The sequence below is a fragment of the Petromyzon marinus genome, chromosome 75 (assembly GCF_048934315.1).
Source record: "Petromyzon marinus isolate PM22_M1 ecotype Great Lakes invasive population chromosome 75, UKy_Petmar_22M1.pri1.0, whole genome shotgun sequence".
In the NCBI taxonomy this organism is placed as follows: Eukaryota; Metazoa; Chordata; class Hyperoartia; order Petromyzontiformes; family Petromyzontidae; genus Petromyzon; species Petromyzon marinus.
Genome location: NC_133741.1, coordinates 5,890,890 through 5,903,411, shown reverse-complemented (window position 1 = coordinate 5,903,411; position 12,522 = coordinate 5,890,890). Strand labels below are relative to the sequence as shown.

Sequence of the window (12,522 nt, the reverse complement as noted above, 5' to 3'; positions counted from 1 at the left end):
CGGGGAGGGAGACACGTGGGGGACAAGGAGTAGGAGACACAGGGGGAGACACGGGGAGACACGGGGAGACAGAGAGAGACACGTGGAGTCACGTGTCACACAGGATAATCTCGCCACGCTGTTGGCAAACCTCGCAAAAGTCCTGGTGGTCCGTCTGGTAGCCATCGCCACGCTCCTCTGCGTGGGGAGAGAGACACGGGGTGGGAGACACGGGGAGACACGGGGAGAGAGGGGGAGACACGGGGAGACAGAGAGAGACACGTGAGAGACACGTGGGAGACAGGGGGAGACACGTGGAGCCACGGAGAGACAGAGAGAGACAGAGGGAGACACGTGGGAGACACGGGGAGAGAGACACGTGGAGACAGAGAGAGACACGTGTCACACAGGATGATCTCGCCACGCTGTTGGCAAACCTCACAAAAGTCTTGGTGGTCCGTCTGGTAGCCATCACCACGCTCCTCTGCGTGGGGAGAGAGACACGGAGAGACACGGGGAGAGACACGGGGAGAGAGACACGGGGAGGGAGACACGTGGGAGACACGGGGAGACACGGGGAGAGAGACACGTGGGAGACACGGGGAGAGACACGGGGAGAGAGACACGGGGAGACACGTGGAGAGAGACAGGGGGAGACAGGGGGAGACACGTGGAGACACGGAGAGACAGAGAGAGACACGTGTCACACAGGATAATCTCGCCACGCTGTTGGCAAACCTCACAAAAGTCTTGGTGGTCCGTCTGGTAGCCATCGCCACGCTCCTCTGTGGGGGGAGAGAGACACGGGGAGAGAGACACGGGGAGACACGGGGAGACAGAGAGAGACACGGGGGAGACACGTGAGAGACACGGGGAGAGAGACACGTGGAGAGAGATAGGGGGAGACACGGGGAGACACGTGGGAGACACGGGGAGACACGTGGAGACACGGGGAGGGAGACACGTGGGAGACAAGGAGTAGGAGACACAGGGGGAGACACGGGGAGACACGGGGAGACAGAGAGAGACACGTGGAGTCACGTGTCACACAGGATAATCTCGCCACGCTGTTGGCAAACCTCGCAAAAGTCTTGATGGTCCGTCTGGTAGCCATCGCCACCCTCCTCTGCGTGGGAGAGAGACACGGGGTGGGAGACACGGGGAGACATGGGGAGAGAGACACGTGGGAGACACGGGGAGACACGGGGAGACACGTGGGAGAGAGACACGGGGAGACACGGGGAGACACGGGGAGACACGGGGAGACACGGGGAGACACGGGGAGACAGAGAGAGACACGTGGAGTCACGTGTCACACAGGATAATCTCGCCACGCTGTTGGCAAACCTCGCAAAAGTCCTGGTGGTCCGTCTGGTAGCCATCGCCACGCTCCTCTGTGGGGGGAGAGACACGGGGAGACACGGGGAGACAGGGGGAGAGAGACACGGGGAGACACGGGGAGACAGGGGGAGAGAGACATGGGGAGACACGTGGAGACAGGGGGAGACATGGAGAGACAGAGAGAGACAGAGGGAGACACGGGGAGACACGTGGGAGACACGGGGAGACAGGAAGAGATACGTGTCACACAGGATAATCTCGCCACGCTGTTGGCAAACCTCGCAAAAGTCTTGGTGGTCCGTGTGGTAGCCATCGCCACGCTCCTCTGTGGGGGAGACACGGGGAGAGAGACACGGGGAGACACGGGGAGAAAGACACGTGGAGACACGTGGGAGACACGGGGAGACACGGGGAGACAGAGAGAGACACGTGGAGTCACGTGTCACACAGGATAATCTCGCCACGCTGTTGGCAAACCTCGCAAAAGTCTTGGTGGTCCGTCTGGTAGCCATCGCCACGCTCTTCTGCGTGGGGAGAGACACGGGGTGGGAGACACGGGGAGACACGTGGAGACACGGGGAGACACGGGGAGACAGAGAGAGACACGGGGAGACACGGGGAGACACGTGGGAGACACGGGGAGACACGTGGGAGACACGGGGAGACAGGGGGAGACAGGGGGAGAGAGACACGGGGAGACACGTGGGAGACACGGGGAGACAGGGGGAGACACGGGGAGACAGAGAGAGACACGTGAGAGACACGTGGGAGACAGGGGGAGACACGTGGAGACACGGAGGGACAGAGAGAGACAGAGGGAGACACGTGGGAGACACGGGGAGAGAGACACGTGGAGACAGAGAGAGTCACGTGTCACACAGGATAATCTCGCCACGCTGTTGGCAAACCTCGCAAAAGTCTTGATGGTCCGTGTGGTAGCCATCGCCACGCTCCTCTGTGGGGGGAGAGAGACACGGGGAGAGAGACACGGGGAGACACGGGGAGACAGAGAAAGACACGGGGGAGACACGTGAGAGACACGGGGAGAGAGACACGTGGAGAGAGACAGGGGGAGACACGGGGAGACACGTGGGAGACAGGGGGAGACACGGGGAGACACGGGGAGGGAGACACGTGGGGGACAAGGAGTAGGAGACACAGGGGGAGACACGGGGAGACACGGGGAGACAGAGAGAGACACGTGGAGTCACGTGTCACACAGGATAATCTCGCCACGCTGTTGGCAAACCTCGCAAAAGTCTTGATGGTCCGTCTGGTAGCCATCGCCACGCTCCTCTGCGTGGGGAGAGACACGGGGAGACACGGGGAGAAAGACACGTGGGAGACAGGGGGAGACACGGGGAGAGACACACGGGGAGACACGGGGAGACACGTGGAGACACGGGGAGACACGTGGGAGACACGGGGAGACACGTGGGAGACACGGGGAGACACGTCGAGAGAGACACGTGGGAGACACGGGGAGAGAGACACGGGAAGACACGGGGAGACACGGGGAGACAGAGAGAGACACGGAGAGAGAGACACGTGTCTCACAGGATGATCTCGCCACGCTGTTGGCAAACCTAGCAAAAGTCTTAGTGGTCTGTGTGGTAGCCATCGCCACGCTCCTCTGTGGGGGAGAGACACGGGGAGACACGGGGTGGGAGACACGGGGAGAGAGACACGGGGAGAGATACACGGGGAGAGAGACACGGGGAGAGACACGGGGTGGGAGACACGGGGTAGGAGACACGGGGTGGGAGACACGGGGTAGGAGACACGGGGAGACATGGGTGGAGACACGGGGTGGGAGACACGGAGTAGGACACACGGGGAGAGAGACACGGGGAGACACGGGGTGGGAGACACGGAGTAGGAGACACGGGGTGGGAGACACGGGGTAGGAGACACGGGGAGACACGGGTGGAGACACGGGGTGGGAGACACGGAGTAGGAGACACGGGGAGGGAGACACGGGTGGACACGGGGGGAGACACGGGGGGAGACACGGGGACAGAGTAGGAGATGGAGAGATTTCGATGACAATGGCGACGGTAACCATGACGACGACGGTGACCATGACGACGACTGTGACCATGACGACGACTGCAACCATGACGACTGTGACCATGACAACGACTGTAACCATGGCAACGACTGTAACCTTTCTTCCGCCCCTTCACAGCCGCAGCGCCGGATGATCCTCCCCCTCCACCACCACCACCACCACCACCGCCACCGCCTCCACCGCCTCCACTGCCTCCACCGCCTCCACCGCCTCCACCGCCTCCACCGCCTCCACCGCCTCCACTGCCTCCACCGCCTCCACCGCCTCCACCTCCTCCGCCGCCTCCCCGCTTGTTGCCCCTCCGGCGGCCGCCCCCTCTCCTCGGCCCCCCGGCAGCCCCCCGGGGGTGGGCCACTCCACCCAGAATGCAGTGCGGCGGAGCTGCCCGGACCGCCGCTGCCGTCCCCCTTGCCGGGTCGGTCACGCCCCCTCGCCCCTCCCCTCGCCCCTCCCCTCGCCCCTCCCCCTGCCCCTCCCCATGCCCCTCTTCATCCTCCTCGTCCACCACGGCCTCGTCAAACTCCTCCTCCTCCTCCTCCTCGTCGTCATCGTCATCATCGTCGTCGCTCTGATGGAGGTGGGTGGGGGGGGGGGGGTGAGTGGCTCATTGAGTGAGTGGCTGAGTGAGTGAGTGGCTGAGTGAGTGGCTGGCTGAGTGAGTGGCTGAGTGAGTGGCTGAGTGAGTGAGTGACTGAGCGAGTGGCTGAGTGAGTGGCTGAATGAGTGGCTGAGTGAGTGAGCGAGTGGCTGACTGAGTGAGTGACTGAGCGAGTGATTGAGTGAGTGTGTGAGTGAGTGACTGAGTGAGTGGCTGAGTGAGTGGCTGAGTGAGTGGCTCAGTGAGTGGGTGAGTGGCTGAGTGAGTGGCTGAGTGAGTGGCTGAGTGAGTGGCTGGCTGAGTGAGTGAGTGCCTGAGTGAGTGGCTCAGTGAGTGGGTGAGTGGCTGAGTGAGTGGCTGAGTGGCTGAGTGAGTGGCTGAGTGAGTGGCTGAGTGACTGAGCGAGTGGCTGAGTGAGTGGCTGAGCGAGTGGCTGAGCGAGTGGCTGAGTGAGTGGCTGGCTGAGTGAGTGGCTGGCTGAGCGAGTGGCTGGCTGAGCGAGTGGCTGAGCGAGTGACTGAGCGAGTGGCTGAGTGAGTGGCTGAGTGAGTGAGTGGCTGAGTGAGTGGCTGAGCGAGTAGATAAGTGAGTGGCTGAGCGAGTGAGTGGCTGAGTGAGCAAGTGACTGAGCGAGTGACTGAGCGAGTGGCTGAGTGAGCGAGTGGCTGAGCGAGTGACTGAGTGAGCGAGTGGCTGAGCGAGCGGCTGGCTGAGCGAGTGGCTGAGCGAGTGGCTGAGTGACAGAGTGGCTGAGTGAGCGAGTGGCTGAGCGAGTGGCTGGCTGAGTGAGTGGCTGAGCGAGTGGCTGAGTAAGCGAGTGGCTGAGTGAGCGAGTGGCTGAGCGAGTGGCTGGCTGAGTGAGTGGCTGAGCGAGTGGCTGAGTAAGCGAGTGGCTGAGTGAGCGAGTGGCTGAGTGAGTGAGTGGCTGAGCGAGTGGCTGGCTGAGTGAGTGGCTGAGCGAGTGGCTGAGTAAGCGAGTGGCTGAGTGAGCGAGTGGCTGAGCGAGTGGCTGGCTGAGTGAGTGGCTGAGCGAGTGGCTGAGTAAGCGAGTGGCTGAGTGAGCGAGTGGCTGAGTGAGTGAGTGGCTGAGCGAGTGGCTAGCTGAGTGAGTGGCTGAGCGAGTGGCTGAGTAAGCGAGTGGCTGAGTGAGCGAGTGGCTGAGCGAGTGGCTGGCTGAGTGAGTGGCTGAGCGAGTGGCTGAGTAAGCGAGTGGCTGAGTGAGCGAGTGGCTGAGTGAGTGAGTGGCTGAGCGAGTGGCTGGCTGAGTGAGTGGCTGAGCGAGTGGCTGAGTAAGCGAGTGGCTGAGTGAGCGAGTGGCTGAGCGAGTGGCTGGCTGAGTGAGTGGCTGGCTGAGTGAGTGGCTTAGTGAGTGAGTGGCTGAGCGAGTGGCTGGTAAGTGAGTGGCTGAGCGAGTGGGTGAGTGGCTGGCTGAGTGAGTGGCTGAGTGAGTGGCTGGCTGAGTGAGTGGCTCAGTGAGTGAGTGGCTGAGTGAGTGGCTGAGTGAGTGGCTCAGTGAGTGGCTCAGTGAGTGGGTGAGTGGCTGAGTGAGTGGCTGAGTGAGTGGCTCAGTGAGTGGGTGAGTGGCTGAGTGAGTGGCTGAGTGAGTGGCTGAGTGAGTGGCTGGCTGAGTGAGTGAGTGCCTGAGTGAGTGGCTCAGTGAGTGGGTGAGTGGCTGAGTGAGTGGCTGAGTGGCTGAGTGAGTGGCTGAGTGAGTGGCTGAGTGACTGAGCGAGTGGCTGAGTGAGTGGCTGAGCGAGTGGCTGAGCGAGTGGCTGAGTGAGTGGCTGGCTGAGTGAGTGGCTGGCTGAGCGAGTGGCTGGCTGAGCGAGTGGCTGAGCGAGTGACTGAGCGAGTGGCTGAGTGAGTGGCTGAGTGAGTGAGTGGCTGAGTGAGTGGCTGAGCGAGTAGATAAGTGAGTGGCTGAGCGAGTGAGTGGCTGAGTGAGCAAGTGACTGAGCGAGTGACTGAGCGAGTGGCTGAGTGAGCGAGTGGCTGAGCGAGTGACTGAGTGAGCGAGTGGCTGAGCGAGCGGCTGGCTGAGCGAGTGGCTGAGCGAGTGGCTGAGTGACAGAGTGGCTGAGTGAGCGAGTGGCTGAGCGAGTGGCTGGCTGAGTGAGTGGCTGAGTGAGTGGCTGAGTAAGCGAGTGGCTGAGTGAGCGAGTGGCTGAGCGAGTGGCTGGCTGAGTGAGTGGCTGAGCGAGTGGCTGAGTAAGCGAGTGGCTGAGTGAGCGAGTGGCTGAGTGAGTGAGTGGCTGAGCGAGTGGCTGGCTGAGTGAGTGGCTGAGCGAGTGGCTGAGTAAGCGAGTGGCTGAGTGAGCGAGTGGCTGAGCGAGTGGCTGGCTGAGTGAGTGGCTGAGCGAGTGGCTGAGTAAGCGAGTGGCTGAGTGAGCGAGTGGCTGAGTGAGTGAGTGGCTGAGCGAGTGGCTAGCTGAGTGAGTGGCTGAGCGAGTGGCTGAGTAAGCGAGTGGCTGAGTGAGCGAGTGGCTGAGCGAGTGGCTGGCTGAGTGAGTGGCTGAGCGAGTGGCTGAGTAAGCGAGTGGCTGAGTGAGCGAGTGGCTGAGTGAGTGAGTGGCTGAGCGAGTGGCTGGCTGAGTGAGTGGCTGAGCGAGTGGCTGAGTAAGCGAGTGGCTGAGTGAGCGAGTGGCTGAGCGAGTGGCTGGCTGAGTGAGTGGCTGGCTGAGTGAGTGGCTTAGTGAGTGAGTGGCTGAGCGAGTGGCTGGTAAGTGAGTGGCTGAGCGAGTGGGTGAGTGGCTGGCTGAGTGAGTGGCTGAGTGAGTGGCTGGCTGAGTGAGTGGCTCAGTGAGTGAGTGGCTGAGTGAGTGGCTGAGTGAGTGGCTCAGTGAGTGGCTCAGTGAGTGGGTGAGTGGCTGAGTGAGTGGCTGAGTGAGTGGCTGAGTGAGTGAGTGGCTGAGTGAGTGGCTCAGTGAGTGGGTGAGTGGCTGAGTGAGTGGCTGAGTGGCTGAGTGAGTGGCTGAGTGACTGAGCGAGTGGCTGAGTGAGTGGCTGAGTGAGTGGCTGAGTGAGTGAGTGGCTGAGTGTGTGGCTGAGCGAGTGGCTGAGCGAGTGGCTGAGTGAGTGGCTGGCTGAGCGAGTGGTTGGCTGAGCGAGTGGCTGAGCGAGTGACTGAGTGACTGAGCGAGTGGCTGGCTGAGCGAGTGACTGAGTGAGTGACTGGCTGAGTGACTGAGCGAGTGACTGAGCGAGTGACTGAGTGAGCGAGTGACTGAGCGAGTGAGTGAGCGAGTGACTGAGCGAGTGAGTGAGCGAGTGACTGAGCGAATGACTGAGTGACTGAGCGAGTGACTGAGTGAGTGAATGAGCGAGTGAGTGACTGAGTGAGTGGCTGGCTGAGTGACTGAGTGAGTGACTGAGCGAGTGACTGAGTGACTGAGTGAGTGACTGAGTGACTGAGTGAGTGACTGAGCGAGTGACTGAGCGAGTGACTGAGTGACTGAGCGAGTGACTGACTGAGTGACTGAGTGAGTGACTGAGCGAGTGACTGACTGAGTGACTGAGCGAGTGACTGAGTGACTGACTGAGTGACTGAGCGAGGGACTGAGTGACTGAGCGAGTGACTGAGCGAGTGGCTGAGCGAGTGGCTGAGCGAGTGACTGAGCGAGTGACTGAACGAGTGGCTGAGTGAGTGAGCGAGTGGCTGACTGAGTGAGTGACTGAGCGAGTGATTGAGTGAGTGTGTGAGTGAGTGACTGAGTGAGTGGCTGAGTGAGTGGCTGAGTGAGTGGCTCAGTGAGTGGGTGAGTGGCTGAGTGAGTGGCTGAGTGAGTGGCTGAGTGAGTGGCTGGCTGAGTGAGTGAGTGCCTGAGTGAGTGGCTCAGTGAGTGGGTGAGTGGCTGAGTGAGTGGCTGAGTGGCTGAGTGAGTGGCTGAGTGAGTGGCTGAGTGACTGAGCGAGTGGCTGAGTGAGTGGCTGAGCGAGTGGCTGAGCGAGTGGCTGAGTGAGTGGCTGGCTGAGTGAGTGGCTGGCTGAGCGAGTGGCTGGCTGAGCGAGTGGCTGAGCGAGTGACTGAGCGAGTGGCTGAGTGAGTGGCTGAGTGAGTGAGTGGCTGAGTGAGTGGCTGAGCGAGTAGATAAGTGAGTGGCTGAGCGAGTGAGTGGCTGAGTGAGCAAGTGACTGAGCGAGTGACTGAGCGAGTGGCTGAGTGAGCGAGTGGCTGAGCGAGTGACTGAGTGAGCGAGTGGCTGAGCGAGTGGCTGGCTGAGCGAGTGGCTGAGCGAGTGGCTGAGTGACAGAGTGGCTGAGTGAGCGAGTGGCTGAGCGAGTGGCTGGCTGAGTGAGTGGCTGAGCGAGTGGCTGAGTAAGCGAGTGGCTGAGTGAGCGAGTGGCTGAGCGAGTGGCTGGCTGAGTGAGTGGCTGAGCGAGTGGCTGAGTAAGCGAGTGGCTGAGTGAGCGAGTGGCTGAGTGAGTGAGTGGCTGAGCGAGTGGCTGGCTGAGTGAGTGGCTGAGCGAGTGGCTGAGTAAGCGAGTGGCTGAGTGAGCGAGTGGCTGAGCGAGTGGCTGGCTGAGTGAGTGGCTGAGCGAGTGGCTGAGTAAGCGAGTGGCTGAGTGAGCGAGTGGCTGAGTGAGTGAGTGGCTGAGCGAGTGGCTAGCTGAGTGAGTGGCTGAGCGAGTGGCTGAGTAAGCGAGTGGCTGAGTGAGCGAGTGGCTGAGCGAGTGGCTGGCTGAGTGAGTGGCTGAGCGAGTGGCTGAGTAAGCGAGTGGCTGAGTGAGCGAGTGGCTGAGTGAGTGAGTGGCTGAGCGAGTGGCTGGCTGAGTGAGTGGCTGAGCGAGTGGCTGAGTAAGCGAGTGGCTGAGTGAGCGAGTGGCTGAGCGAGTGGCTGGCTGAGTGAGTGGCTGGCTGAGTGAGTGGCTTAGTGAGTGAGTGGCTGAGCGAGTGGCTGGTAAGTGAGTGGCTGAGCGAGTGGGTGAGTGGCTGGCTGAGTGAGTGGCTGAGTGAGTGGCTGGCTGAGTGAGTGGCTCAGTGAGTGAGTGGCTGAGTGAGTGGCTGAGTGAGTGGCTCAGTGAGTGGCTCAGTGAGTGGGTGAGTGGCTGAGTGAGTGGCTGAGTGAGTGGCTCAGTGAGTGGGTGAGTGGCTGAGTGAGTGGCTGAGTGAGTGGCTGAGTGAGTGGCTGGCTGAGTGAGTGAGTGCCTGAGTGAGTGGCTCAGTGAGTGGGTGAGTGGCTGAGTGAGTGGCTGAGTGGCTGAGTGAGTGGCTGAGTGAGTGGCTGAGTGACTGAGCGAGTGGCTGAGTGAGTGGCTGAGCGAGTGGCTGAGCGAGTGGCTGAGTGAGTGGCTGGCTGAGTGAGTGGCTGGCTGAGCGAGTGGCTGGCTGAGCGAGTGGCTGAGCGAGTGACTGAGCGAGTGGCTGAGTGAGTGGCTGAGTGAGTGAGTGGCTGAGTGAGTGGCTGAGCGAGTAGATAAGTGAGTGGCTGAGCGAGTGAGTGGCTGAGTGAGCAAGTGACTGAGCGAGTGACTGAGCGAGTGGCTGAGTGAGCGAGTGGCTGAGCGAGTGACTGAGTGAGCGAGTGGCTGAGCGAGCGGCTGGCTGAGCGAGTGGCTGAGCGAGTGGCTGAGTGACAGAGTGGCTGAGTGAGCGAGTGGCTGAGCGAGTGGCTGGCTGAGTGAGTGGCTGAGTGAGTGGCTGAGTAAGCGAGTGGCTGAGTGAGCGAGTGGCTGAGCGAGTGGCTGGCTGAGTGAGTGGCTGAGCGAGTGGCTGAGTAAGCGAGTGGCTGAGTGAGCGAGTGGCTGAGTGAGTGAGTGGCTGAGCGAGTGGCTGGCTGAGTGAGTGGCTGAGCGAGTGGCTGAGTAAGCGAGTGGCTGAGTGAGCGAGTGGCTGAGCGAGTGGCTGGCTGAGTGAGTGGCTGAGCGAGTGGCTGAGTAAGCGAGTGGCTGAGTGAGCGAGTGGCTGAGTGAGTGAGTGGCTGAGCGAGTGGCTAGCTGAGTGAGTGGCTGAGCGAGTGGCTGAGTAAGCGAGTGGCTGAGTGAGCGAGTGGCTGAGCGAGTGGCTGGCTGAGTGAGTGGCTGAGCGAGTGGCTGAGTAAGCGAGTGGCTGAGTGAGCGAGTGGCTGAGTGAGTGAGTGGCTGAGCGAGTGGCTGGCTGAGTGAGTGGCTGAGCGAGTGGCTGAGTAAGCGAGTGGCTGAGTGAGCGAGTGGCTGAGCGAGTGGCTGGCTGAGTGAGTGGCTGGCTGAGTGAGTGGCTTAGTGAGTGAGTGGCTGAGCGAGTGGCTGGTAAGTGAGTGGCTGAGCGAGTGGGTGAGTGGCTGGCTGAGTGAGTGGCTGAGTGAGTGGCTGGCTGAGTGAGTGGCTCAGTGAGTGAGTGGCTGAGTGAGTGGCTGAGTGAGTGGCTCAGTGAGTGGCTCAGTGAGTGGGTGAGTGGCTGAGTGAGTGGCTGAGTGAGTGGCTGAGTGAGTGAGTGGCTGAGTGAGTGGCTCAGTGAGTGGGTGAGTGGCTGAGTGAGTGGCTGAGTGGCTGAGTGAGTGGCTGAGTGACTGAGCGAGTGGCTGAGTGAGTGGCTGAGTGAGTGGCTGAGTGAGTGAGTGGCTGAGTGTGTGGCTGAGCGAGTGGCTGAGCGAGTGGCTGAGTGAGTGGCTGGCTGAGCGAGTGGTTGGCTGAGCGAGTGGCTGAGCGAGTGACTGAGTGACTGAGCGAGTGGCTGGCTGAGCGAGTGACTGAGTGAGTGACTGGCTGAGTGACTGAGCGAGTGACTGAGCGAGTGACTGAGTGAGCGAGTGACTGAGCGAGTGAGTGAGCGAGTGACTGAGCGAGTGAGTGAGCGAGTGACTGAGCGAATGACTGAGTGACTGAGCGAGTGACTGAGTGAGTGAATGAGCGAGTGAGTGACTGAGTGAGTGGCTGGCTGAGTGACTGAGTGAGTGACTGAGCGAGTGACTGAGTGACTGAGTGAGTGACTGAGTGACTGAGTGAGTGACTGAGCGAGTGACTGAGCGAGTGACTGAGTGACTGAGCGAGTGACTGACTGAGTGACTGAGTGAGTGACTGAGCGAGTGACTGACTGAGTGACTGAGCGAGTGACTGAGTGACTGACTGAGTGACTGAGCGAGGGACTGAGTGACTGAGCGAGTGACTGAGCGAGTGGCTGAGCGAGTGGCTGAGCGAGTGACTGAGCGAGTGACTGAACGAGTGACTGAGTGACTGAGTGAGTGACTGAGCGAGTGACTGACTGAGCGAGTGACTGAGCGAGTGACTGAGCGAGTGACTGAGTGACTGAGCGAGTGACTGACTGAGTGACTGGCTGAGTGACTGAGTGACTGGCTGAGTGACTGAGCGAGTGACTGAGCGAGTGACTGTCTGAGTGACTGGCTGAGTGACTGGCTGAGTGACTGAGCGAGTGACTGAGTGACTGAGCAAGTGACTGAGTGACTGAGCGAGTGACTGAGCGAGTGACTGAGTGACTGAGCGAGTGACTGGCTGAGCGAGTGACTGAGCGAGTGACTGACTGAGTGAGTGAGTGACTGAGTGACTGAGCGAGTGACTGAGCGAGTGACTGGCTGAGCGAGTGAGTGACTGACTGAGTGACTGAGTGACTGGCTGAGTGACTGAGCGAGTGACTGGCTGAGCGAGTGACTGACTGAGTGACTGAGTGACTGGCTGAGTGACTGAGTGACTGACTGAGTGACTGAGCGAGTGACTGAGTGACTGAGCGAGTGACTGGCTGAGCGAGTGACTGAGCGAGTGACTGAGTGACTGAGTGAGTGGCTGAGCGAGTGGCTGGCTGAGTGAGTGACCGAGCGAGTGGCTGGCTGAGTGACTGAGTGAGTGACTGAGTGAGTGACTGAGTGACTGAGTGACTGAGCGAGTGACTGAGCGAGTGACTGGCTGAGTGAGTGACTGAGTGACTGGCTGAGTGAGTGACTGAGTGACTGACTGACTGAGTGACTGAGCGAGTGACTGAGCGAGTGACTGGCTGGGCGAGCGAGCGAGTGACTGAGCGAGTGACTGGCTGACTGACTGACTGACTGAGTGACTGACTGAGTGACTGGCTGAGTGACTGGCTGAGTGACTGACTGAGTGACTGAGTGACTAAGTGACTGAGCGAGTGACTGACTGAGTGACTGGCTGAGTGACTAAGTGACTGAGTGAGTGACTGAGTGACTGAGCGAGTGACTGAGTGACTGAGCGAGTGACTGAATGAGTGACTGAGCGAGTGACTGAGTGACTGAGCGAGTGACTGACTGAGCGAGTGACTGGCTGAGCGATCGAGGCGGTGAGTCGCTGGCTGAGCGAGTGACTGAGTGACTGAGTGACTGAGTGACTGACTGAGTGACTGACTGAGTGACTGACTGGGTGACTGGCTGAGCGAGCGAGGCGGTGAGTGACTGAGCGAGTGACTGGCTGAGCGAGCGAGGCGGTGAGTGACTGAGCGAGTGACTGGCTGAGTGAGCGAGGTGGTGAGTGGCTGGCTGAGCGAGTGACTGAGTGACTGAGTGACTGGCTGAGTGACTGAGTGACTGAGTGACTGACTGAATGAGTGACTGAGTGAGTGACTGAGTGACTGAGTGACTGAGTGACTGGCTGA

At 60.6% G+C, this 12,522-nt stretch overlaps 1 protein-coding gene across 1 annotated transcript in view; it reads right to left on the bottom strand.

Moving 5' to 3' along the window:
- Window positions 1-2,918: 2,918 nt before the first annotated feature.
- LOC142907196 (uncharacterized) overlaps window positions 2,919-12,522 on the bottom strand; it is a 35,687-nt gene continuing 26,083 nt past the window's right edge. The window contains exons 4-5 of the mRNA XM_076056455.1: window positions 3,662-3,959; window positions 2,919-2,953 (exon numbers count right to left, since the gene is read on the bottom strand). Coding sequence (XP_075912570.1) covers window positions 2,919-2,953; window positions 3,662-3,959 — 333 coding nt within the window. The remainder of the gene's footprint in view (window positions 2,954-3,661; window positions 3,960-12,522) is intronic.